Source organism: Podarcis muralis, chromosome 2 (genome assembly GCF_964188315.1).
Source record: "Podarcis muralis chromosome 2, rPodMur119.hap1.1, whole genome shotgun sequence".
NCBI lineage: Eukaryota > Metazoa > Chordata > Lepidosauria > Squamata > Lacertidae > Podarcis > Podarcis muralis.
The window spans coordinates 43,695,675-43,723,535 of NC_135656.1; the positions used below are offsets into that span (position 1 = coordinate 43,695,675).

The 27,861-nt window shown below is 43.2% G+C and overlaps 1 protein-coding gene across 1 annotated transcript; it reads left to right on the top strand.

Annotated features, from left to right (window-relative positions):
- The first annotated feature begins 3,389 nt into the window (after positions 1-3,389).
- LOC114592859 (uncharacterized) lies at positions 3,390-27,826 on the top strand. Its single transcript, XM_028721128.2, has 10 exons — positions 3,390-3,630; positions 4,916-5,026; positions 6,454-6,516; positions 7,689-7,757; positions 9,154-9,279; positions 9,764-9,868; positions 11,356-11,481; positions 12,901-13,052; positions 14,500-14,609; positions 26,518-27,826. The coding sequence occupies exons 1-10, from the start codon at positions 3,546-3,548 to the stop codon at positions 26,645-26,647; spliced, it is 1,077 nt and encodes a 358-aa protein (XP_028576961.2). The 5' UTR covers positions 3,390-3,545; the 3' UTR covers positions 26,648-27,826.
- Positions 27,827-27,861: the final 35 nt, after the last annotated feature.

Sequence of the window (27,861 nt, forward strand, 5' to 3'; positions counted from 1 at the left end):
ATATGCGCAGCTTGCGGACCTAACATAGAATAAGAGAACAAGAAGAACAAACATATGTTTAAAGAAGATTGGGAAATGTTTATTGAATATGTGGAGCAAAATTGTGTACCCCTGAAAATGTTGGCAGCATTAAGATGAATTCAAGTATAAATAAGTTTTGAATGATGTAATAATGGAATACTGAATGGTTTAGTTTATGTAAAATGTGCAGGGATTTATGTTATGCAAAATGAACCACGGAAAGAGAAGGAGTGAAGTCACTGATATTTTAAGGTTGTTTATATGAGTATTCTAAATTGTAAGACAGAAAATTTAATAAATATATAGATATAAAGAGAGTCTGTGCTTGATTGCTTGAGAGTCTTTCATAGGCATCTTGTTGTGGGAAGCAGAATGTTGGACATGGGTGGGTCTTTGGTCAAGTAGAAGCGATTGCCACAACTATCCATCAGTCAAATATATTCTCTTCATTTTGCATCCGTCTAACTAACAGTGCACTCTTGACATATACTGCTGCTAAGGTCAAGGGATGCATCAGCAAGTTTGGTGCCATTGGGGCTGCAGGCATCAGCAGAAAATTCCATATAAGTTCCTAATACCCCATAATGACCCAACAAAAGTGGAAGCTACATTTGTCCCAAAAGACTGTGTTAGTTTCTGTTTCTCACTGAGCAGCTGCTTGCAGTCACAGGACTGTTTACATTCTAGAGAGTCCAGATACTGTTAGATTCTCACGGGAAAGGGAGACGGGATGTGACGTTACTGGTTTCCTGTTTCCTTTGTTCTTTCGTTTTCTTTGTTCAGTTGCTCTCTGCTTCTCATAGAGAGAACATGTATATTTCTTTGCTCTCTGCATAGCTTAGGAATAAAGCACAGCAATGTAGCCCATAACTGCCTCATCCTTCCGTTGTGGACTTTGTTGTTTTAATGCTCTGCTGGGCTCAAAGGAAGATGAGCCATATCAGCTCGGACGACCGGAGCTGAAATTTCAATATGAGCCAGGGCAGTCGTCCTCTTATATACCGGCTGGGATTGACAAGGCATCTGACCCTCACCTGAATCTCATAACTCTCCTGGCAGGTGATTTGGTCTGCAGCCACAGTGTGAAAATAAAGGATGAGATTACCCACCAGATACCAGGCACTCTACTATTCAAATTAGGCTCCAGTGTTTTTGTTACAATCCCCTTTTCAATTAAGTAATCAATTTTAATCTAGAATTTAAATTCTCAAAACTTTCTTACTTGTTAATTCGAGCAAGTAAACTATTGTTTTCACTTCATTACAGACAGTATTTCTACCTGCAACGCACTTGAGCAAACCTGCTCCTCTTCCTTTCACAGATATTTTGTTGCCATTTGCAACTGTAGTTGCCTCTGATTTGTTGTTGTTTAGTTGTTTAGTCGTGTCCGACTCTTTGTGACCCCATGGACCAGAGCACGCCAGGCACTCCTGTCTTCCACTGCCTCCCGCAGTTTGGCCAGACTCATGTTTGTAGCTTTGAGAACACCGTCCAACCATCTCGTCCTCTGTCGTCCCCTTCTCCTTGTGCCCTCAATCTTTCCCAACATCAGGGTCTTTTCCAGGGAGTCTTCTCTTCTCATGAGGTGACCAAAGTATTGGAGTCTCAGCTTCAGGATCTGTCCTTCCAGTGAGCACTCAGGGCTGATTTCCTTAAGAATGGATACGTTTGATCTTCTTGCAGTCCATGGGACTCTCAAGAGTCTCCTCCAGCACCATAATTCAAAAGCATCAATTCTTCGGCAATCAGCCTTCTTTATGGTCCAGCTCTCACTTCCATACATCACTACTGGGAAAACCATGGCTTTACCTATATGGACCTTTGTTGGCAAGGTGATGTCTCTGCTTTTTAAGATACTGTCTAGGTTTGCCATCACCTTTCTCACAAGGAGCAGGCGTCTTTTAATTTCGTGACTGCTGTCACCATCTGCAGTGATCATGGAGCCCGAGAAAGTAAAATCTCTCACTGCCTCCATTTCTTCCCCTTCTATTTGCCAGGAGGTGATGGGCCCAGTGGCCATGATCTTCGTTTTTTTGATGTTGAGCTTCAGACCATAATTTGCACTCTCCTCTTTCACCCTCATTAAAAGGTACTTTAATTCCTCCTCACTTTCTGCCATCAAGGTTGTGTCATCTGCATATCTGAGGTTGTTGATATTTCTTCCGGCAATCTTAATTCCAGCTTGGGATTCATCCAGCCCAGCCTTTCGCATGATGAATTCTGCATATAAGTTAAATAAGCAGGGAGACAATATACAGCCTTGCCATACTCCTTTCCCAATTTTGAACCAATCAGTTGTTCCATATCCAGTTCTAACTGTAGCTTCTTGTCCCACATAGAGATTTCTCAGGAGACAGATGAGGTGATCAGGCACTCCCATTTCTTTAAGAACTTGCCATAGTTTGCTGTGGTCGACACAGTCAAAGGCTTTTGCATAGTCAATGAAGCAGAAGTAGATGTCTTTCTGGAACTCTCTAGCTTTCTCCATAATCCAGCGCATGTTTGCAATTTGGTCTCTGGTTCCTCTGCCCCTTCGAAATCCAGCTTGCACATTTAACTCTTTGGGGAAGTAATTAGCATCACACATCACGTGCATGGAAGTTGCCAAACCAATTAACCAGCTAGAAGGATTACTGTTAATAGTAGCAGTTTCCTATAACTTGATATTGCTGGATAGTTTTGATGAACTGCAAAAGCATTTTTAGTTTGCTTTCTGTTGCCACCCTGGAACTTTTATTTATTAGTGCTGCTTTGTTTTGTATGATTCCTTGCAAATGAAGGAAAACAACTTTTCTGCTTGTATATGTTGATAATATAATTTTAGTTACTGAGAACAAACAAGATTCTACAAAAAAAATTGGGCGCAGGCCTGGCCCAGGACATAGGTGTCCTGACTGTGACAAAGGTGATCTGTGTGCTTGCTTGCTTGGGACTTCACTCGTTTTCCATTTTTGGGCTAACAAAAGACAGGCCGTGGTAGTGGCATTCATAAATATCCTTTTTTTGACATATGGGAATTTCCATCTGAATTATCCCCAACAAAAAGGACTCTGGTTGTTGTTTTTTTGGAAAAGTGCTTTTAAACATTTTTTTCAATTCATTATAAATTTATTTCCCAATACTCTTTCACCCTTTTACAGGTCCACTACACATGAATAAACCACACCCGCGACCTCATTGCAACTCCAGCACTTATTTAGTCTTCTACATCTTAGCAAGCCTACTCAGAGCACAGACTCTCATAGCCCAAACTCCTAGCCTTACAAAATTGAATATGGGAAGTGGGATTAAATCTTGAGTCAGTCACATGTCCATTGAAACACCAACAGTTCCCCGGTATAAAAGACATCTGATGAAGCGTCTCTAGTACATGGAAGGTCATGCCACAACAAATCTATTACTCTTTTAAGGTGCCACAGAAATCTTTTTTCCTCCCATGTGTTTGCTGTAATTAAGACTACAGCGGCTGTCCCAGGGGAATTGGTATATAGGATATTGACAAAGGTTCCTGCGCAGCTGAAGAGATGAGAGCATCATCTAACGAATGGGACCCTTCAAGGCAAGAGGAATTGTCAATGGAGGAGCAGAACTATTTCCCTGGGAAGAGAGGTATGACAGATAAGCTGGGTGTGGAAGAAATGTTAAGGAGGTTGGCACTAAAATAATTAATTATGAAATAATAAATAATTGTTAAAATAATTAATTTAATTAATCAGTCATATAAAGGATTGATTCACATTGATGTCATAGAGAAGGAAAAACATACACTGGTAACATTTTCCTGAGGGAAAAGCTAGATGTGCATTTAAATACATAACAGGCAGCCATACATCTGGCTTTTCCTTAACTAATTACAGGGGTAGAGCAGCCCAATTCTCACTGTGAAGACACCATGTGGGAACCTTTCAGAATGGAGATTCCACCACCCACATCCCAGTCAGCCAGCTAACAGTGTTAGGAGGGGAAATCCCCATTGATGTCAATGGAGATCTTTCTCCTAGGGGTTCTAGCTCCACCAGGGAGAGCAGGGAATGATCTCCATTCTGCTCTCACTGGGGAAGTGAAGAGATTTGCCTGTCTTTCCCATGCGCTGCCTTCACAGTGAGACTTGGGCCCCTCTGTCAATGCAATTAGTTAAGGAAAAACAAGGTACATAGTTGCCTGCTATGTATTTAGTTTTGCCCTCATTTACTCTGCATTTGGCTTTGGTGGCATAACAAAAGCAGCTTGGCCTGGGATACCAGTCCAGATCCACTAGTCAAGCACTCTAGGTGGCCCTCAAGCAACAAATTGCAATTTTGCTTCAAAGCTCAGAGTCCCTTCAGTGTTACTTTTGTCAGAATTTGGACATATCTCTTATTGCAGCTTGCCAGATACCTTTTGGGCATCCACATAATTTTACATTTGCTTTCTTTTCTCATTCTTCAAATGTAACATTTTCCATTCAGGATAGGGGTGGGGGCGATTCTTACGGATTTGAGATTTACGGTATGTTTTGGATTGTCACATTCTCCAGTTTTTGACAACAGTGTGCTAACTTTAAGGGGAGGAAGGACACTTTCTTCTTATTTGGACAACTGTGGGTTTAGTTACATCATATAAATAACTTTGACTACTAGAGGTATGCAGTTATATGAACTCTATAGCAGTCAGTCAAAGTTAACTTTGGTTCTTCTGCCTAAACCAAGCATTTTCAACTGAGTAAGGTTCCCTTACTGGGGCATCCACACTGCACTGGTAAACTGCAGTGGTGACATTGCCAACTTTGAAAGATGCTGATGTCTATTAAGCTACAATCCAAAACTGTCCTTTCTGCCTGCCCGCCTGCCTGCTTCCCTCAGCTTCCACTTCTTCTCCATTGCTGATTCTTATTTGTTTCCCTTATCTTTCACAGGTTTCCATAGCCCCCAGTTCATCCGAAGGAATCCTGTTATCATCTGCTGTGCCATATTGGGCATTGGCCTTGTGTGTTGCATAGCTCTTCTCTCTCGGAGCCTCAGAAATGGTAAGTCTTTCTGAAAGAAGAAATGCCATTCCTATGAGAGGACGCTAGCCTCCTGCTATCTTGTTTTTCTAATAGAAGAAGTGTCGATGTTTTAACGATGCTGAATGTGAAGGTGGATTTTGATGATGGGTTATGGCACCTTAAAGACGAACACATTTATTATTGCATAGGTTTTATGGACTCCTGTCCCCTTCACCAGATGCGAGGTGCCACACAAATCTTTTTGCTGTTGTTGTAATTGTGGCTTTTGCTGCGCAGACTAACACTTCTGGAAATGAATCATGATTGTGACTATGGATCTATAGTGTGGAAGCAATTTCCATAGAATTAATCCAGAGTAAAATGTGTGATTGTGTGTCCCTTTCCCTTAACACTACCTTCATAGAGATGAACCCATGAGGTCAGCTAAATTATTCTCCCGCACATCACTGCTGTTTATCAAGCGGGAGAGGGGTGATGTGCAGAGAGCTCACTGTGGTGCAGTGCAGTGGTGGAATGCCACCATGTGCTCAGCTTCCCACACTTCACCCCATGCCTTCTCTCTCTCCTTCCAGTAAGCAGCAGAGATACATGGTGTTTTGATGAAACTGGGACAGCAACTCAGCTCAGCCCAAGCTGTCCTGCCAGCCACTACTGCCTGATGTCATTGTAATATCAGGTGACTGACAGGTGGGTGGGTGAGATAATGATCTGGCCCACTGGCCAGAGGCAATTCCCCATGCCTGTTCTAATGAGAGGGTATGATTTTATCAGGGATCTCTAATCACATTGCTTCAAATGTTGTTGTAATATATCACCTTGTTTTCATCTGCTCTGGGCTCTTTGCTAGTTCTGCTACTGCTGCTTGCTTGGGAAGTGCTGGACACTTAAGACCTTTTGTTTCTGTGCCACATGCTTATACTTCCAGTCCTTTCAAGTCGGATTTGTGCTTAATTTTCGTGAGTTTTGGTGCTGGTTGAACAGAACACAAGCCTAAAGGCGTTCTCTTCATATAGCTCCCTGTTTTGTTATTTTGCAGGCTCCTTTCCTAGAGGCATCTCTACAATGTATTCTATTTTCATAATAAAGTTATTGCCCACAAATCCCCTTTCCCTCCCAAACCAACTTTAAAGATGCCTAGCACAAAAGCCCCTTGACCTATTTGTCTGAACTTTGGCTGGTTTCTTACCTAGGGGTACATCGCTTTTCCCCCACACAAAAGCACTGAAGCAGACCAGAACCAGATTTGTAGTCAGTGCCCATACCTACTGTGTAATTAAAGTAGTATAACAAAACAACATATCTTTGTTGCCCTGGAAGAAATGTTTTGAACACCATGGAGATTATTATATGATTACTTTATAGCTGAATTTGAGTTCCTTACAGAATGTGTGTGTGCTCACAGGCCAAAATATGTGACCAAACTGAAATATTATTCTTGTGTTTAGACTCAGCTATGTTCGAAGATAACAGCAGGAGGAACACTCAATGGTCACAGATGTTTGCTTCTAGTAAGTTCTTCTGCTATTGTATCTTTTACACCCTAGTAAAGACGGAAATCCTTGGAACGAGTTCTAGTCCCCTTTTTTTAGAACTCGTGAGGTGGCTTGCATTGTTAGATTTTATGGTTGATAACACACATCTTGGTAATACTGAAAAATCAGAGGTGAGTATGGCACTGCGGGGAATTTTGTGGGAGGCCTCAAATATATGGGTCTTTTATTTGCATATGACTGTTTTTACAAAGGCAGATTTCAGCTGCAGAATAGCACGATCATGCTGATTCAAACTAGATTGGGGAAGTTTATACCAAAATAATCAGATTAAAGAGGCTTTATTCTGAATCATAAAACAAAATTTCCTGTGCAATCACAAAAGGCTATGGACAAAGTGCACTGAATTTCTCCTGGACAAGCCTCATTAAAATAAATAACTACAGTACTGGTTTCATGTGGTGGCTAAGAGACTGAGCTACAAATCAGGAAGTCTCCAGTTTGAATGTTGCCTCTGTCATGAACTCACTAGGACTGCATACACACCATACATTTAAAACACCCCCCCCCAAAAAATACACTTGGGAACTGTAATACCTCCCCCGAGCTTCAGTTATTTGGGGGAAATAAGGTGCTTTCAATGTATGGTCCATACGCAGCCTAGGAGGCCTTAGGGAAGCCAGTCTCTCTCAGCCTCAGACTCCTTATCTGAAACATTGGGGATAATAATATTGACTCCCTGTTATGTACTAAGCTTGGATCCTAGAAGAATAGGCAAGTAGGATCCTAGAACGCAACAACTGATTGGCCTGCAGGAAAAGACCAATCAGGCTCCAGGGGGGAAGCAGAATCAGCCAATCAGATGGGACTCATTGTGTAAATAATGTTTATAAAAGCCTGAGGCTTTGGGGGGGGGGGGGGGTAATTCAATCACTGTTTTACAAGCTGCAATAAAGAGTATGGAATCACTACAGGACTCTGAGTATATTTCACTCCCCTTGCAGGATTGTTTAATTTAGATGCACTTGAAGTACTTTGAACAGACGAACATGTTATACATGTGTTAATTGTAACCAGTACTACTATACATCTGTGCTGCTCTCATTCTTTTCATTGGGGACGGACAGGAGAATTGGCCTGTGGAACATGCCCTGTTTCATTCTAAATAACACCTCATTTGTTACCTGCAGTGTCAAGGGAAGTGTTTGGAATCAATACGAATATTATGTTGCTCCAAGAAGAGTCCAAGAAATCTGCAGGTAAGAGGCAGTCCAGTGGACTATTGTTAACTGTGGTTGCAGTACTTGGAATAATCACACCCCTCTTTGTAAAAATGAGGAACAGCTGGTGGACCAGGATGCTTCAGGAATTATGCTGTTGGCTCAAGAAGACCTCAGCATGACTGTTGCCACTGCCCACCTGAACACTCAAAATTCCAGTCTTATACATGTCTGTTCAGTTGTAGACCCTGTTGAGTTCAGTGGGTCTTATCCCCAAGTAAGCAAAATATAGGATTGTGAGCCTTAGTGCAGCCGCTTCCAAACCACTAGCCCTGAGTTAATTGTAAGAATTATTTATTTACTTATTTCTCACATTTGTTAGTTGCTTTATCTTGCACAAGGCAACCCAAAGCAACTTCCAACAACCAACCAACCAAACAAACAAACAAACAAACAAACAATGCAACTCCCCTCCCACATAGATACATTAAAACCAAGAGGGGAAAAAAATAAATCAAAAACATCCCAACTTCTTCTAAAAGGCCACAGATAGTTAAAGGCCAAAGGCCTGGTTATAGAGGAAAGTTTTGACTGGCACCCAAAGAGAGCATTCCACAAATTCCACAAATGGCGAGAATAACATAAACTTGTTCATTGCATCATGGTATGAGATTGCATATACAGTGGTACCTCGGGTTACATATGCTTCAGGTTACATACGCTTCAGGTTACAGACTCCGCTAACCCAGAAACAGTGCTTCAGGTTAAGAACTTTGCTTCAGGATGAGAATAGAAATCGTGCTCCGGCACGGCGGCAGTGGGAGGCCCCATTAGCTAAAGTGGTGCTTCAGGTTAAGAACAGTTTCAGGTTAAGAACGGACCTCCGGAACGAATTAAGTACTTAACCCGAGGTACCACTGTATTGTCATTCCTGTCCTAGGATGAAGCTGGAGTATTTGACCTCGAAAGGGCCTTGGGTAAACCAGTCATATGATAAAGCCTGTTGCCTTGCCCTAGTATCTGTATAAGTAAGCACACAGAACAGAGGATCATTTGGAATGTAGAAGACTAATATGTAGTAATTGTATGAAGAATCTGTAGTAGTATAGGGCTCCACTTCATTTGCTTGAACTAACTAAAAAAAAAAATTGAGGTTAGTGTAGGGCATGGGGTATCCAGTTCTATAAAACCGGGATAGCCCATGTGGTACCTTTGAGATGTTGTTGGACTACAGCTCCCATCACCCTGGCAAATGGCTGTTGGAGTTGGTAATCCAACATGGAGGGCACTATGTGCAAGCCTTAAATATGAGCAAAGGTGTCAGAAATGCATGAAGGAAAGAGGGCAATATGTCAGGCCAGCTGCTGGGAAGGATATCCTGAGGTGTCACTATGAAATTCAGCTGCTAATTCTTTTAGCATTTTCTGTTCCTTAGTTGCTGTATTGGAAAGCAGGAATTCAGTGCCCTCTGTGCTAGAAGAACTGGCTGAGCTGAAAAATAAGACTGGACGAATTGCCCAAGACGTAGCACAAGTGATGGGAGAGTTATACAACATTACAGGTGAGGAGCATCATGCAATGATACTGTTAATGGTCCTGTGCTATTGTTAGGCACTCCTACTTCCCCAAATAGTAAGAAGCCCCAGAGCAACTCTATCTCGGATTGTCTTGCTTTTTGAGGACAGATAATTTTAAACTTTTGTCATTTGGGGGTAGAATTATGGGTTTATTTACAAATATACAAGCAGAGCATAGGTGGAGACTAGGGTGGAATCTACACACATATGAAAAACGCTGTGAAGATGCTTAAAAAAAAGGTTTTGAAAAAAATATATTGAATTTGCCATAGCTCACCATCACCATCTAGTGTCACATTTGTATATTGCAATTTACATAACACTTAAAACGTTTTATTTGCAGCTGTATAGCCAAGTTCAAAGTCACATATGTAACACTCCTAAGCAGGGCAGGATACCTGCTGTCTCCACATCAACCCTCAGAGAAAGAAACTGACACTAATTTGTTCGGCATTTTCTGTTCCTTAGTTGCTGCAATGGGAAACCAGAATTCCGTGGCCTCTGTGCTAGAAGAGCTGGTTGAGTTGGAAAGGGAAAATGGCAGAATTGCCAAAGATGTAGCACAAGGAATAGGTAAGTTGCACACTTGCACATGTGAGAGGCATCATACACTGATATTGTTCAAGTGCATATGATATGATCAGAAGATACATAGCCAGCAAATGTTGTAGGAGACTATAGGTATAGGGTGCTTAGGTGAAAATGGGGAAAGGGCTCCTACACATTTAATAGTAGTGTAGAAGAGTTCCAGAGGGTGGCAACACGAGAACGGGCCTTTTTTTCAGTGGCTCCCCGCTTGTGGTATGCTTTCCCCAGAAATGTTTGCCTGGCGCCTTCATTGTATACCTTTAGGCGCCAGGCAAAAGCATTCCTCTTTAATCAGGCCTTTGGTTGATTGTCATCCAATGCCCTTTTAAAATGTGGGTTTTTTGGGGGGAGGGGGTTATTCGGTTGTTTCTGGTTTTATTTTTATTATGTATTCTGTGTTTTTATATTGTGATTTTATCCTATGAACCACCCTGAGACCTGCAGGGGTAGGGCAGTATATAAATTGAATAAATAGAAATAAAAATAAATAAAATTTCAGTAAGAGGTACCTTGTCATCTTCCTTCTTATACAACTATCAAAGATGCATGAGACCTGTCCTCTTTCTCTCCTGGCCATCTTATATGGGCATTATGTGATCTTGTAGACCTCATCATCTTGCTCTGTATTTCCCCAGGAGGAGGAAGGAATATAATGTAAGTCCTAATAATAGTATTTATGGTTTTCTGTAAGCTCCTTAGAACACTGAGTGATGGAAAGCTGGGATAAAAATGCCAACAATATTACTATTTGAAAATAAGCTGCCTTTAGCACAGTGAAACTAACACCTGAGTAAACATGTACCAGATAGCCATTCTATACCCACTTCCCTTGGCTGAGTCTAGCTGAACTCAGTAGACTTCCTTCTTATAAGACATTGGATTTCACCATAAAGTACTCTGTAGAAGTCATCAAATGTTAACACACCATTATCTGTTTTTTATTTCTTTATTTATCTGTGGTTTGGCTGTTCTTCAATGGTTCCTTTAGTATTTTTCCTTTGTGTTTTATTCCTTTATTGTTGTTTTCGTTGCACTATAAGTCATTATTGGGAGAATCGTGGAAGGATGAGATATAAATTCCAAAAACGATCAGGTAAAAGATGTATGAGGTAAAAACATCAGCTTGTGACTGTTGTGGAGTGTGTACGAATTTGTTAATGGTTTATGTTTCTTATGCTTATGTTTCTAAATGTGTTGGAAGTCACTTGAAGACTAACAAGTTCAATTATAACAATAATTGCAGGATTGCGAGACTCGTGTTGACGTGCCTGAACAAATGGGAAAAAATATATTGCATATAGTGTAAATATAGGCATAGGGGTAACCAATATTGAATTATAATGTATATACATGCCCTAAATATGAAAAATATCAATGAAGGAAGGGAGGCACCTGTCTGTTAGCTTCTTGGAAGGATATCCTGAGAGACCCCAGTGAAATGCACCTGCTGATTATCTTTTTTTGTTCCTTAGCTGAGTTGAAAGCAGAAGGAAAATTGACTCCCTCTGTGCTGGACGAAGTGACTGAGTTGAAAAGGCTGACTGGCAGAATGGCCAAAGATGTGATACAGTTGCTGGAAGAGTATCGTAGCTTCACAGGTGAGACCATTCAAATACCTATGATAGGATCAGAAAATCTAGTAGCTTCTTGGTGGAACAGCACAGGATGGAGACAGCAGTGACCAGCTAGCCAGATAATCTGCTACCACTGCGGCCACCATTTGTGGTTGTAGAGCAGACCCAGGTAAGGTGGCGGGGGCCACAGATTCCCTGACTGCCATTTCTCGCACCCTTGCCATGGTGCTCCCCCACTGGGCTGTTTATTGTTTATTTCACTAGCATGTCGCGACACACTGTTTGGAAAGCTCTGGTCTAAGGCAATAGTTGGAGGGAATTTTTTGGGGGGTGACATCTAGGGCCTGAGGTGAGTTGGTAAGGAGGTGTGGGGGTGTTGGTGAGGGGATAGACACAGTTGGTGAGCAAAGGAGTTAGTGTGGGGAGGTGGGTTTGGTGAGGGCTTTTTATATGCAAAGTCTAGGCGTGGGGAGTTTGGGGAGACGGTAGGTGGGGCTGGTGAGTGAAGCAAGTGAGGGGCACAGACTCTACTACTATAAAAAGTCTCAAAATGCTGCAACAAAGATGATTTTCTTGGTGATTTGATTGGATTATGTTTCTCCTCTCTCGCAGTCACTTCATTGGCTGTCTGTTAACTCTAGAATACTTGATAAGCTTCTTGTTTTTACTTTTAAAGCTCTTTGTGGTCAACCTCTTTCCCATCTCTTGGCCTCAGTGCTCCTCTATAGACCTAGTTGCACTGGGGGAGGAAGGGGATGCGGTGGGTGCAGTCTGCCCTGGGTGTCATCCCGGGGTGTGTGTGACATCGCTAGCCCCGCCCCTGGGTGCACAGCACGTGCGCCATTGCTGTCAATGTTTTCCTTTTTTAAAAGGGAAATTCTGAATAGGATTTCCCTTAAAAAAAGGGGAAAGTTGACAGCTATGATGTGCGCCACTCCAGGTGTTGGAGCAGCTAGCTCCGCCTTTGCCTAGTTGCTCACTTCGTTCTTCTGATTCCATGCTTCTTACTCATCCAAGGGTTCCTTGCTCTTTGTTGAGTCTTTGTCCTTTTTCTCTTGCTGCTCAGAATAATCTTTTGGAACATTTGCGGGCTGCCCTCTCAGTTTGTATGTTTAAATCTCTTTTTTTTTTTTTTTTTTTTGAGGCCTTTGGGTTTGGCTAGTTTTATTATACCCAATGTGATGGCTTGTGAATTATGCATTTTAATCCATTGATTTTTTTAATTGTACTGTATTGTTTATTTGTTGTTTTGGATTGTGCACCCTTTGGGGTAGAATTTTTTATTTTAATTCTGTACAGAGCCTTGTACATTGATGGCACTATATGAATCAATAACAACTGCGAGATGAAGGTGAAGAAAGGAAAATCAACTCACTTCCAAAGATTCTCTACCGTGTGAGCGATCCAGCACTGTTTCTTACTTGAATACTTTTACTCTTCCAGAGGAGTTGTGCACTGGCTGCCCAGAGAACTGGGTGCTATTTGAAAAACACTGCTACTTCTTTTCAACATCAAAAAGACCGTGGTTGGCTGCCAAGCAATCTTGTGTGAAAGAAGGAGCTCACTTGGTGGTTATTAACATCCAGGCGGAACAGGTAAGTGTTCTGCTTTCCTTGTCTTCTTTTACTGAGACAAGTGGGAACCATGGTTCATGTATTCGCTAGCTCAGTCAGGGGCAGCCTGAGACATTTTGCTGCTGTAGACAAAATGCCTCCCTCACCCCCTTGCAGATCCAGGCCTCCTCCCTGCTCACACTGCCATGCTGGTGCTGCTGCCAGCCTTGCCAATGCTATTGCACCCTTGCCTGCAGCTCCCCCTGTGCTGCCGTCACGATGTAGCAGTGAGGGTGAGGGCACTGTGGTGGCAGTGGTGATGGTGTGGGCCAGGCTTCCTCAACCTCGGCCCTCCAGATGTTTTTGGCCTACAACTCCTATGATCCCTAGCTAGCAGGACCAGTGGTCAGGGATGATGGGAATTGTAGTCTCAAAACATCTGGAGGGCCAAGTTTGAGGAAGCCTGGTGTGGGCAAAGCTGTGCCAGTGCTAGCAGCAGAAGAAGAAGAGTTTGGATTTGATATCCCGCTTTATCACTACCCGAAGGAGTCTCAAAGCAGCTAACATTCTCCTTTCCCTTCCTCCCCGACAACAAACATTCTGTGAGGTGAGTGGGGCTGAGAGACTTCAGAGAAATGTGACTAGCCCAAGGTCACCCAGCAGCTGCATGTGGAGGAGCGGGGACGCGAACCCGGTTCACCAGATTATGAGTCCACCGCTCTTAACCACTACACTCACACTCCCTCACACTAGCAGCAATGCAGTGGGGCTGGCAGTGGCGCAGTAGTGGAGGCAGGGCTGGGTTGGAGGTTAGATCAGCCACCTGAGGCAAGTTGCTTTACTCTGCTTCATGCAAGCGCCAGCCTTGAGCCCAGTCATTCTACGTGGACCTGCAGTTTAACATAAGTGCTTTGGTCTTTGTACTGCAAATTGTCTCTTCCATCTCATAGATTTGGTTTTGTTCAGCTGTGGCCTTCCATAGTTTGTTAGGACTCCAGCTCCCATCATCCACTGAGCTAGTGGGAGTTGGAGTTCAACCACATCTGAAGGACTGCAGGTTCCCCACTTGTGCTCTAATATGTCACTGTGCTGCATGATGGGAATTACTATTCCAGCCTTATTCTCTGCAAGCTTTTCCCCTTGGTTCCTTATGTAGCCCACCCATAAATCAAAGTAGCACATGCCTGGAGACAAGGAAAACAGCATGAGCAGGATTCAGCTAATGCATTCTGCCAGTGAGAGCGTTGTGCAAGGACTTCCACATGCGCAACAGAACTGTCCCCCCTCTCCTCCCCTTGTGCCTCCCAAAATTGGCTCAGGAGGGTCAGGGGAACCCTTGGAACAGCATGCAGTGGCAGAGATCATTCCATCGGGCAAGTCAAAATGCTTACCCTAAATATAGAACTACTTTGAATTCCTCTTCATATGTTTTTCATATTTGTGACTGAGACATAAACAACGGCATAATCTTCTCTATTTCCCCACATAGAGTTTTCTGGTAAAACAACTTGCTGGTCAGCAAGTGTTCTGGATTGGCCTGAGTGATACCGTCAAGGAAGGGGAGTGGCGCTGGGTGGATGGCACTCCCTTGTCTATCTCGTAAGTAATTCCCCATTAAGTTCTTTTTAACAGAAATGGCAGTCAGGGCCCATTTATATTGGGAGAGTTTGCACTGAAGAACTGCAGAGATTTTCAGAATATCTTTGGAGAATGAAGGTTCCTTGATCTCGGAGCTGAAGCAATTTCCTCATGCATCTAGTAAGGTGTCACAGTTACAAAAGTCCATGCCATAACAAAGCCATCATGGCTTCTCAAGATAATGTGGGCTGGAGGGGCCAAATCAAATGAACGAGAAGACCAAGTTTACCATCTCTCTGTTGCCCATGGCTGCTCACTGAGAGTGATGATTTCCATCTGAATTCAGTGCCGACCCATCAATTCTATCTCAGTTACATATTTAAAAACAGAAATAAGTTAGAACGTGTCATAACAGATCTGTCAAATTACCACTTCAAAATATTTATTGAATTAAAACTAAAAGGCATAGCATATATAATTTATTATATTTATTAAATGTATACCCCACCCTTCCTCCCAGAGGAGCCCAGGGCAGCAAACAACAAGTGTCACAGCAGCTTAAAAATGTATGTAAAAAAACCCCTGCAGATGCAGACTGGGAAAGATCTGAAAGGATTGCTGAAAAAAGGAGGTTTCAGTAGGTCCCAGAAAGACAATAGAAATGGCACCTGTCTAATATTTAAGGGGAGGGAATTTGCGTTGCATTGACCTACAGAATCAGGTACTCTCTACTTCCTCTTAAGTAGGGTTCAGCATTCACCCACAGATGCTACTTCAGCATATAGGTAAAGGTAAAGGTAAAGGTACCCCTGCCCGTACGGGCCAGTCTTGCCAGACTCTAGGGTTGTGCGCCCATCTCACTCTATAGGCCAGGGGCCAGCGCTGTCCGCAGACACTTCCGGGTCACGTGGCCAGCGTGACAAGCTGCATCTGGCGAGCCAGAGCCGCACACGGAAACACCATTTACTTTCCCGCTAGTAAACGGACCCTATTTATCTACTTGCACCCAGGGGTGCTTTCGAACTGCTAGGTTGGCAGGCGCTGGGACCGAGCAACAGGAGCGCACCCCGCTGCGGGGATTCGAACCGCCGACCTTTCGATCGGCAAGTCCTAGGCGCTGAGGCTTTAACCCACAGCGCCACCCGCGTCCCTCACTTCAGCATATAGCAGGACATAATTCTTAGGAGCTGCAGATAGTCATTAGCCCTTTTGCCCCACAAAACATATCAACCTCCCAGCCCCAAGGCTGATCCAGCAATTTGTGTGGAATGTGGTAAGGGATGCTGTGGGCGAAGTTGGGAGCCCATAAAATTGGGAACCCTATATAGCTTCTAAGGGACGCGGGTGGTGCTGTGGTCTAAAACAGTGGTTCGAATCCCCACGATGGGGTGAGCTCCCGTTGCTCAGTCCCAGCTCCTGCCAACCTAGCAGTTCGAAAGCACGTCAAAGTGCAAGTAGATAAATAGGTACCACTCTGGCGGGAAGGTAAATGGCGTTTCCATGTGCTGCTTTGGTTTCACCAGAAGCGGCTTAGTCATGCTAGCCACATGACCCGGAAAAACTGCGGACAAACGTCCGCTCCCTCGGCCAGTAAAGCGTGATGAGCGCTGCAACCCCAGAGTCGTTCGCAACTGGACTTAACTGTCAGGGGTCCTTTACCTTTACCTTTAAGTAGCTTCTAAGCCTTTTGTGCAACATTCCTGATCTAGACTAAAGTTACAAAAGGCAAAAATTGGGATGTAGGTCGTACTACAGTGTTATATTTTTGATTAGGGCTCAGCAGATCTGAGAATGGGTGCACCACAAAAAAAGATTCAGTCTTTGTCAGCTCTTGCATCTCTTTAAACTACTTCTGAGGAAGAATGATAGCTCAAAATCTGTGAGGCATTACCCTTTTTTACTTTATGCCAGGGAAGTGCAGCCATTCAGCTTCTCCCTAGAGTGCTTGGGACTCTCGATCATGCTTTCTTCTTGCCTTCATGGGGGATAGAGAATGGGGTGTGAGAGAGGTGTAAAACTAGCTTATATACAAAGACGAAATTTACATTTGTTGCTCTGCCCACTTTTATTTATTTATTGCATTTACTGTATATCCCACCTCTTTCTCCAAGGAGCTCAAGGTGATCTACATGGTTCCCCCCTCTTCCTCATGTACTCCCCACAACAATCCTGTGAGGTAGGTTAGGTTGAGAGGCAGTGGCTGGCCCAAGGTCACTTAGTGAGCATCATGGCTGAGTGGGGATTTGAACTCAAGTCTCCTGGGTCCAGCACTCTAACCACTAGCTCTCACTTTTGCTTCTGCGCCCCTCCCTGGCAAATGGCCCTTGGAAGGGAAGGTGGCCTAGAAGGGAATATGGCCCTCGGCCTGAAAGAGGTTCGCCACCCCTTCCATATTTTGTTTATTTAATTTATATCCTGCCTTTCCACTCCAAGGAGCCCAGAGCAGCAAACAGATATATAATTTAAGAACAAAAAGAAGCAGCAAAAACACTTAAAATTTTCTTTTAAAAATGTATGCAAAAAGGCCATTGCTGCACTGGCTGGAAGTGTACTGCTAAGCAGAGACTAAAGGTAATTTATGATAGGGAAGTGAGCTGTTGCCTAGGGATTTCTGAAGCCTACCACTAGGGCAACAGGAGCTCAAACAGAACAAGCAACAGACCCTCATGATAGTAAATTATGTTGTTGATTATGTATGTAAGCTTGAATGCTTTTTAATAGCACATAAAGAGCACATTCAATAAAAGAGAAATTGGGAAGCATTAAAAAGCTTCTAAACTCAGCTGCCATATAGCGCTTTTTAGAAGAAGGCGATATCTATATTTAAGGGCTTCATTAAGTGAGAGGTTCTCACCCACAGCTTGTAAAAGTTCATCCCTCCCCATAGAGTACAACAAGTTATGAAAGGCCTCCCTTTTACTGCACTGCTAAGAGCTTTCCCCACTGAGTAGGTAATAAAAGCTACCGGTCCCAACCCACTAGTTGAGAACCAGTGATTTAGAAGACAAGTGTTTGCCATTACCTGGTTGACAGAAAGACCTGCACCAGATAATATACTGAAGGCAGTGCATTGTAGGGATGGGGATGAAATTCGATTCAGGTCTCATCTGAAGCCAAATCTATTAAATCTGCACTTTCTGAAACAGTAAGTGAGCCAGAACACATCTATCCTTCAAAATTCACACTTAGCCAGATTTTGATATGCAGTTTGCCAACCAATCTTTCCCAAAAGGTATATATTAGGGGACTGTGTGCATAAAAATGAATATTGTGGTGAAAATAACACACAACAGTGCAGTATATTAGAGGAAGCTGCTTGCAAAAATATGTATAAAACTGGATATAAAATATGTTTATTAGGAGAAATATGCACTAATATGTTGATGAATTTTCATGAGGATTTCAAATTGCTGCAAAATATGGAGAGCTGAATTTAAGGTCAGAAAAAAATGAGAAACTGAGAGAACAGGGATAGCTCAGTCAGTAAGAGCATGAGATTTCCATAGCGCTCCAACAAATTATTTCAAAACTCTGTGAATCTCTTCCAGTCTTTCTGAACCCTCTGGAGTACAAATTGGACAAAAAGTATAAAATATAATGTTTCCTTACCCCAAACCCTAAAAAAGACCTGCAGGGAATTTTGCAAAGACTTTGGTTGGGGATTATTGTCTACAAAAATGCAGAGATGACATATTTCCTGGGGTGTTATTGTGGGAATGTTCTGGGGTGCAGGAGAGGATATATTGACTAATTATATCCTAATCCAACTTGTGCTAACAAGTTCCCAAAAATATCAGCAGAGTTTATAAACATTCCCCTTTAGGTGCGCAACGGTAACGTGTGCACAGGTTCGCTAGAACCTCTATAATAATTACCCTGGTAATTTCCCCTTTTGTTCCCTCTTAAAATACAAGACACGACACAGTCTTCATAAAAGTATAAAAGAGTTTACTCACGTTCTGTTCACAATGTGATCCCAGAAGGCACAGCTTAAAAAGGTTACATACATTTAGGATCTATCTTAAAGCAAGATAGGCCTTATCTCCTCTCTTGGCTGGGAGCCAAGAGAGCATCCTTAGATGTTTCCTCATCGAAGTAAAATGGCAGAGAGAGAGAGATGGCTGCCTGCCCTGTGCTTTTGTCATTTACCTGCACAGGTGAGGCCACACCCACCTCTGGTCACATGCGGAGGAAGTCCGTCCCCAGGAAGTTTACCTGCTTGCTGGACAGACATCCCCCCATGTTCTAACATGTACACTCTAGGAATGTTGTCATTGACTGCTCCTGTGTTTACATCCCACATACCCCTTCTCAGGCAATACAACATACACAAAACATAAACAACTTTATTCAACCACCCAGAGTCCCAGCTTGACACGTAGATTCTGGAAACTCTCTCTTGGTAGGGGTTTCGTCAGGATGTCAGCAGTCATCTCTTGGGTGCTGCAGTAGGATAGCTCCACAAGTCCATCCTGGATCATCTGGCGTATGTAGTGGTATTTAACCCCAATGTGTTTTGTTCTGGCCAGGAACTTCTCACTCTGCGTCAGCTTCAGGCAACTTTGGTTGTCCTCCAGCAAGCTGACAGGCCCTTTCCTCACCAACCCAAAGTCCTTTATGAGTTGATCAAGCCAGGCGATCTCTCTGCAGGCTTCTGTTGCTGCAACGTATTCTGATTCTGTGGAAGATAATGCTACACAGCTCTGTTTATAACTGCCCCATGCAACAGGTCCATCCCCAAACATGAAAACATGACCACTTGTTGATTTATAGTCAGCATTATCCCCAGCCCAATCAGCATCAGTATACCCAATCAACTTAGGGTCTCTGACGGCTGGTAACCTTAATTTACAATTCATGGTACCCTTCAAATATCGCACCACCCTCTTTACACCTGCCCAATCATGCTCAGTGGGAGAATTCACTTTTCTGCTAAGAATCCCCACAGCATTAGCTAAGTCAGGTCTACATGTGGTAACTAAATACAAAAGTTTACCAATCGCCGACCTGTAGTCATTGTTGTCTGGCAACTGCTTCGAATCCTGCTGATTCTTCAGGAAGTCAGTAGCCATCGGTGTAGCAACTGGATGTGCGTCTTGCATCTGCATGTGCTCAACTAGCTCGTGGATCTTCTGTCTTTGGCTAAGAAGAAATGATCCGTCCTCTTCTCTTTCCACCTGGATCCCGAGGTAGTACTGGACATCTCCTAGCTCCTTGACCTCCACCTCTTTACTAAGGTGCTTTACTATCTGTGTATAGTCTCTCTCACTTGCTGTGGCAATAATCAGGTCATCAACGAATGCTAGGATATATGAGAATTGTCCATTATTTGACTTACTGTACAAGCACTTGTCAGCGTCGCCTTGCTTGTACCCAAGTTGCGTCAGCATTTTATGCAACTTCTGGTTCCAGGCTCTGGCAGCCTGTTTAAGTCCATAAAGTCCTTTCTGTAGTTTGCACACTAGATGTGCTTCATGTGGTTTTACAAAACCTTTGGGCTGTTTCATATAAATTTCTTCAGAAATCTGCCCATGTAGAAAAGCGGTAGCAATGTCAATGTGTTTCACCCTCATTTTCTTGGAGGCTGCAATGCTTAAAAGCATTCTTACGCTGCTGTACCTCACAGTTGGTGCAAAAACTTCATCGTAGTCTTCACCAAAACGCTGTGAAAATCCCTGTGTTACAAGTCTAGCTTTGTAGCGCTGCACTTCTCCTTCTGACCCCTTCTTAACCTTGAAAACCCATTTACTGCCAATGGCCTTCTTACCGGGAGGCAGCTCAGTGAGTGTCCAGGTCTTGTTCTGATGCAGTGCATCCATCTCCTCCTGCGTGGCCTTCCTCCAGAGACTGGCTTCAGCAGCTGGCATCTCCTGTATCTCTTCCCAAGTGGAAGGTTCCTGTGGAAACGCCGACCCTGCAAAGTAGGACAGCCGTAATGGTGGGACACCTTTGTTGGTTCTGGATGAGATCCTGACCTCTGGTTCTGCGACCGCATCAGCTTCCTCATCCTCCTCCAACGCAGGCATGTCCCCATCTGAGTCCTCATCTTCGTCTCTGGTGCCGCCAGGGTTCTGGTCCTCTGTGTCTTCTGGTGCGTCGCCTGTAGGGGGCACTGTAACACTCGAAGGCAGATTATTACTTTGTGGGGTCTCAAAAGGGAAATATACAAACTCTTGAGTCCTTTCTGACTCATCTGAAGAATCCACAACAGTGTTCTTAGTGTCTACTTTTCCATATTCATCAAAATAAACCGCATGGTATGCATTTGTCTTACCAGTTTGTAAGTCCATAATTCTGTATCCTTTGCCTCCAGAAGCATATCCCACAAGGATACCTGCTTTTGCCCTGGAGTCAAGCTTGTGTCTGTGTTCTTTGGGCACGTGGAAGTAACACGGACTTCCAAACACACGTATGTGCGACAGATTGGGAGCTTTCCCATGCCAAAGTTCAAATGGTGTGCGCTCTGCACCTTTAGTTGGCAGTCTATTCTGCAAATAGACTGACGTGTATACTCCTTCGGCCCACAGATTCTGTGGCAAACATGCATCCTTTAGCATGCACCTTGTCATGTCCATAATGGACCTAAACTTTCTCTCAGCTATGGCATTCTGCTGTGGTGTGTAAGGAATTGTGGTTACGTGTGCAATTCCTTCCTTGGCCAGGAGAGCCTGCATTTCATTTGAGCAGTACTCACCTCCATTGTCGCTCATTAACACAGCTGGAGCTCTCTGGAATTTGTTCTTGACCATGGCAATGTATTCCTGGAGCTTCTCCACTGTCTCACTCTTCTCTTTGAGGAAATACACAACACAAAATCTTGAAAAGTCATCCAGAAATATTAAAATGTATCTATTCTTTCCCAGTGAGGGAACATTCATGGGTCCACATATGTCAGTGTGCACTATGTCAAGCACTTTGTTGCTTCTTTGTTCTGCACAACGTGGAAATGAAGGTTTTACAGCCTTCTCAGTAATACAGCTTACGCACTTTGCTGGAGCTTTGTTGCTCTGCTTTACCTGCAAACCTCTTACAAGATTTCTTTTCTGTAGATCCAGAATGGCGCTGGCGTCCCTGTGTCCTAGCCTTCTGTGCCATAAGTCCAGATCTGCTTCATCCTTCTGGCTGGAATGTGCCACTTTTGCAGACTGGTTCTCTGAAAGATCAAGCTCATATACACCATTTATTAGCTTTGCTTGAGCAAACACTTTGCCATTTCTAGTCACTTTACATTCTCCATTTCCAAATGTGACCTGGAAACCTTTCTTGTCCAAAATGGACACGCTGATTAAATTGCAACTCAGCTCTGGAACGTACAAAACTCTAGAGATTGTGTTCTCTATGCATTCATTGTTTATATTGCATTTCAGGCTCATGGAACCTGCACCTTTTGCTTTAACAATGTTGCCATCTGCAATCTCAATTTCAGACCCTTCTTCATCATTTATTTCATTAATCTCATTAAAATAGTCCTTTTTATATGAAAAATGCGAACTGGCACCTGAATCTAAAATCCATTTGTTACGTTTATTTTCACGATTCTGGACAGCTAAGTTCCTTTCTTGCAGTAGCCATGTGCATTCACATTTCCCCTTCTTTTCCCCTTTTGGCTGAAAGGGGTGGGGTTTCTTGGCTTTAGGAGCTCTGCAGTTCTTTGCAATGTGTCCTTCTTTGTTACAATTGAAGCAAATCACTTTCTTAGGCATCTCTTTGGACTTTGTACATTGCCTAGATGCATAACTACTGTCCTTGCTTCTAGCATTCCTCACTGGAGATTCAGCTCTATCTCTGCATTCTTCTTTTAAATAACCAATCAAGTCTTTAAAAGTCAGACCTTGTCTATGATCCATCAAACTTACAAATGCGCTAAAGCGTGGTCCAAGTGATGATAACAAAAATGCTATCTTTGTATCCTCATCAAAAGCTTTGGGAGTCAGATCAATTCTTTGAATAATCTCAGTAAACTTGTTGATGTGCTCTGTGAATTCCTCTTTTGAATTCATCCTCAATCTGGTTAATTTACACACCAAGTTTCTGAAGCTGTTTATGCTAGATTCTCCATACACGCGTTCAATATCTCTTAAGATTTGAGACGCATCATCTGTACTATTTATTAATGATAGCTGCTCATCACGAAGTCCACTCAAAATTATGTGTCTAGCTTCACTGTTCATGCGTTTCCAAGCACTTATCTTGGCTAAATCTTCCTCAGACGATCCCGTAGGCTGAGGCTTTAAAGCTTCCAAAATATGCTTATAATCTAAACATGCTATCAAGCGCTGCTTCCAGTGCATGAAATTGTATTCATTCAGCACAGGCATTCCAAGCTTTGCATCACTATCAAAAGCTGCTCTAGCCATCTTAAAATCCAAAATTTGAAAATTCTTCAAAATTTCAAAATTTCTCAAAATTTTAAAATCAAAATCTCAAAAATCTCAAAATGCAAAACAATTCTTCACTGCCTTGGGTCACTGTGAACTCTGAGGGAAGGGGGTGGGTTGCTTAATCCCCACTGCACAATGGAACAAAGGACCATGTGCTTACCAGGAAGTTAACTCAGAAAAATACTACTCAACTTAAGATCACAATCCAATGCAATCCTTCAAAAATACGCAGAAATATGCAATACTGGGGCCACTAACCCTTTGTGGGAATGTTCTGGGGTGCAGGAGAGGATATATTGACTAATTATATCCTAATCCAACTTGTGCTAACAAGTTCCCAAAAATATCAGCAGAGTTTATAAACATTCCCCTTTAGGTGCGCAACGGTAACGTGTGCACAGGTTCGCTAGAACCTCTATAATAATTACCCTGGTAATTTCCCCTTTTGTTCCCTCTTAAAATACAAGACACGACACAGTCTTCATAAAAGTATAAAAGAGTTTACTCACGTTCTGTTCACAATGTGATCCCAGAAGGCACAGCTTAAAAAGGTTACATACATTTAGGATCTATCTTAAAGCAAGATAGGCCTTATCTCCTCTCTTGGCTGGGAGCCAAGAGAGCATCCTTAGATGTTTCCTCATCGAAGTAAAATGGCAGAGAGAGAGAGATGGCTGCCTGCCCTGTGCTTTTGTCATTTACCTGCACAGGTGAGGCCACACCCACCTCTGGTCACATGCGGAGGAAGTCCGTCCCCAGGAAGTTTACCTGCTTGCTGGACAGACATCCCCCCATGTTCTAACATGTACACTCTAGGAATGTTGTCATTGACTGCTCCTGTGTTTACATCCCACAGTTATCACAAAAATTTCTAAGTACTTCCCTCTTGCCTCCCTTTCACTTTGCTTGGGAAATAACCAATCTTTTATTAAGAAAGAACTGTCTTTTGTTTAACTTCCCTTCTCTGCTGTCTTTTACATTTCCTTCCCTAGGTTCTTGGAGTCTAAATTAAATAAACATGTCCATATAGCTGAATCAGACCCATGGGATACGTTCCATGACTGCCCTGTCTTTTTGAGAACTTTGGGCTCAGGAGCTGACATTTTGCAATTATCCTTTTGAAAGGGCATGTCATCTATACCTGAAAACTGCAACTTGTGGAAATTCTATGGAGAGCCAGAACGCTTTTTCTTCCCTTTCTGGTGCAATTAAAATGTTGGCCCCCTCCCCTTGCGACTTATAACGTGCCCTGCAGAATGACGATAGCAGATTACATTATCAGGAGCAATAGTTTTCTTGTTTTCCTTCTAAAAGCCTGAAATATCTTTACTTCCCTCCTTCCTTAGACAATGTCCTGTGCCTCCAAATGCACAGACAAAGATGAGAAGCAAGGCTAGGCAGGGCTGTGGAACCTGTGGCCCAGCAGATGTTGGACTACAACTCCCACTATCATTGACCATTAGCCATGCTGGTTGGGGCTGATGGGAGTTGGGTCCAGCAATACATGGAGGGCCATAGGTAGGGTAGGTTCCTTTACAGAGGACAGCCCCCTTTTTGAATAGCTGTCTGGTCCGTGTTAAGAGACTTAAGAAGGGAGAGCAAAGGAGGGCCATCAACAAAGTGGCCCATCAACAGTTAGCTCCTGGACGACAAACTCAGCACACACACAGGTCACTTGGCTATAGCCTTTCCTGCTAAGGTGAACTTGATTGTAAAGGTAAAGGGACCCCTGACCATGAGGTCCAGTCGTGGACGACTCGGGGGTTGCGGCGTTCATCTCGCTTTACTGGCCGAGGGAGCCGGCATACAGCTTCCGGGTCATGTGGCCAGCATGACTAAGCCGCTTCTGGCGAACTAGAGCAGCACACGGAAACACCATTTACCTTCCCACTTAGTGCTTTTGAACTGCTAGATTGGCAGGAGTAGGCACTAAGCAATGGGAGCTCACCCCGTTGCAGGGATTCGAACCACCGACCTTCTGATCGGCAAGCCCTAGGCTCTGTGGTTTAACCCACAGCGCCACCCGCATCCCTCGAACTTGATTGTACTTCTGCTTAAATTATAGCACTTTTCCTAAATTTGTATGTGTATGTATGAATTAGAAATTTTTATTTCGTCCTATTTTTTGGTAATGCATTTCCAATGTGGGGGACACATGGTGATGTGCAAGTGGTCATCCTATCTCCAAGGGTCTGCATTTCTGGACTAAACCCAGGGCTTTTTTTTCAGCTGTAACTCTCTGGAACTCAGTTCCAGCACTTATCAGGTGGGTGCCATTGCTATTATATGTGAACACGGCAGGCATCCATTGTGAGTTCTGACACCTCTTTTTCCAGAAAAACAGCACTGAAATTATTTGAGGATTCAGAGAGTAGAAGAAAGAGAACTGTGGGTGGGGTCATGAATAAGTTTATATGATCATGAATGGTGTGGAGAAAATAGACAAGGGCATTTCCCCTCCCCCTTCCTCCGAAGACTAGAAATCTGTGACACCTAATGACATTGATGGGCAGCAGACTCATGGCATACAAGAGAGAGCAATTATTCCCACAATGCACAATTACGGTAACTTCTGGGACTTGTTTTCACAGGTTTTCACATGTGTGCTGCTAGAATATATACATATGTGCTCACTGTGTATGTTTTCTTAATGGTCTCAAGTATCAGGAAACATCAGTTTGGCACCAACTTTGAGGTTTCAGATTCCAAGTTTCATTTCACATAATCTAATGCTAAGGATCCAAACGTCCACCAAAATCAGCCTTTGGTCTCCAACAATGGCCCATCAGATGCTTCTCAAAGCTCACAAGCAGAGCATTCTGGTGATAGCCATTTAACTAGTTTGTTTCCAGCATCTGGAAGGCAGGGTTACATGGAGGTTTTATCCTTAGCTATTATGGGAGTCTTTCTCCTTTAAAAATATATATTTTTAAAGCCACCTGAAAATTAGGTTCTTAATTTGCCACAGTGGGTGAAAAGGTGGTGACCAAACAACTCAAGAGGCTAATATCCATTGGAAAGATCTACAACATTATGAATACAGTGGTACCTCGGGTTACATACGCTTCAGGTTACAGACTCCGATAACCCAGAAATATTACCTCAGGTTAAGAACTTTGCTTCAGGATAAGAACAGAAATCATGCGGCGGTGGTGCAGTGGAAGCAGGAGGCCCCATTAGCTAAAGTGGTGCTTCAGGTTAAGAACAGTTTCAGGTTAAGAACAGACCTCTGGAACAAAGTAAGTACTTAACCCGAGGTACCACAGAAGTCCAGTGAATGCATTTCCATATATGAAAGTGATGAACATAATACCAACAAGACAATAAATACTGTGCATACAATAATCTTGGGGAAGAGGGAAATAAGGAAGATCCCTGTTGCTGGCTGTGATGCGACTTGATGACATTCCGTTGCTCTCACATGGGATTCCATGGGGAAATATGGCTGCCCCTAGTGTTTATCGCATATAGGATATTTATTAATCTGTGGGGTTTTTTTAATCCCCTTCTCTTGCTCTTTAACTTCACCTATTCACTGCCACCACCAGCTTCTGGGGGCCTGGAGAACCCAATAATGCGTTGCAGGGTGAGGACTGCGCTACCCTCCTTTTCAACGGGAAATGGAACGATGCTGCATGCCATGGAAATGAATACTGGATCTGTGAACAGAAATGCTAGTCAAGCTCCTCCTCTCTACACTGCAGTGCTACTCAAGCCTGGGAAAACTTTCACCTTTAAAATATCCTGGGTCCCTTTGCAGTCATCTCGTCGCAGGCATGCACACATCGCTTCCGAAAGAGGCTTATTTTAGCCGAGCACCACTGAGCAGACCTCCTCATCTGTTTCCACCCTCTGATTTTAGGGACCCTCCTCTTGAATGCTTGACTGCAACTTTTGCTTCTTGCTCAGGGTTAACAAACATCCCGTTTCTCTTTGAATCATGTTGAACCAACCTTATGCAAATTGACTCATTGTGTCTTCTGAAGCATGGAAGCCCAAAGGCTCCTGTTTCCACTTTGCTTTAGTTGCATCTGTTGCTAAAGTTGCTGCTGTGTGTTGACAGAATGGGTGTGTTATGTACTTGCCCAGATCCGCATGCCTATTTGGGTGCACGTGCTACTTAATGCGAATCTTCCAGTGTATGTGGCTGAGTGAATCTGTGTCTGTGTGTGAGCATCGGCTCCTAATTCGATACTGTGCATAAGCACATGTGCTGATAAGGAAGGATTACCAGCTTAATAATGCATACACCTGAGACACATGGGGCCTCCTTTTCATCCTTTGCCACAAATATAAGGGAGAAAACAATACTTCCAGCTGCAAAACCACAGAAAGACCTTAAGAGCAGCGGAAAGTGCTTCTGCAGCACAAGTCTGCACAGGGTATGTGGCAGTCAATACACTTTAGTAGCAACCTCATTCACCAAAGGACTATTATTGACCATTGCTTACCCACAACATTTGCAAATTAAATACTGTGGCCCCAGCACAGGCATGGCCCGCACCTGTTACCAACAGCCAAGCTCAAGAAGAGTAGTAAAAGTGTTTTTCTGTGCTGAATCATTGTTTGCTATGTTAGCAAAATAGGTGTGTGTGTGTTGGTAAAAAGCAACTAACTTGAGAGTTAGGGAATCACTCCAAGAATGAACCATCACAGGTTTATCGGTGGAAAATTAACATTGCATCAAATTGTGACTGTTTAGTTAACAGTACTGTCTGGTGGAAGTTATATTATTGGTGTATGAAGCCATGGCTTCCCCAAAAATATTTTAAATTCCTAAGCATAAGTGCTTTTCTGTTACAATTGCTTTGCGGTACTTTCTATTACTGCCTGCCAGCAATGATTCTAATAAAAAAATCCTACCAATCCATATGAGCCTTATTCATGCAAGA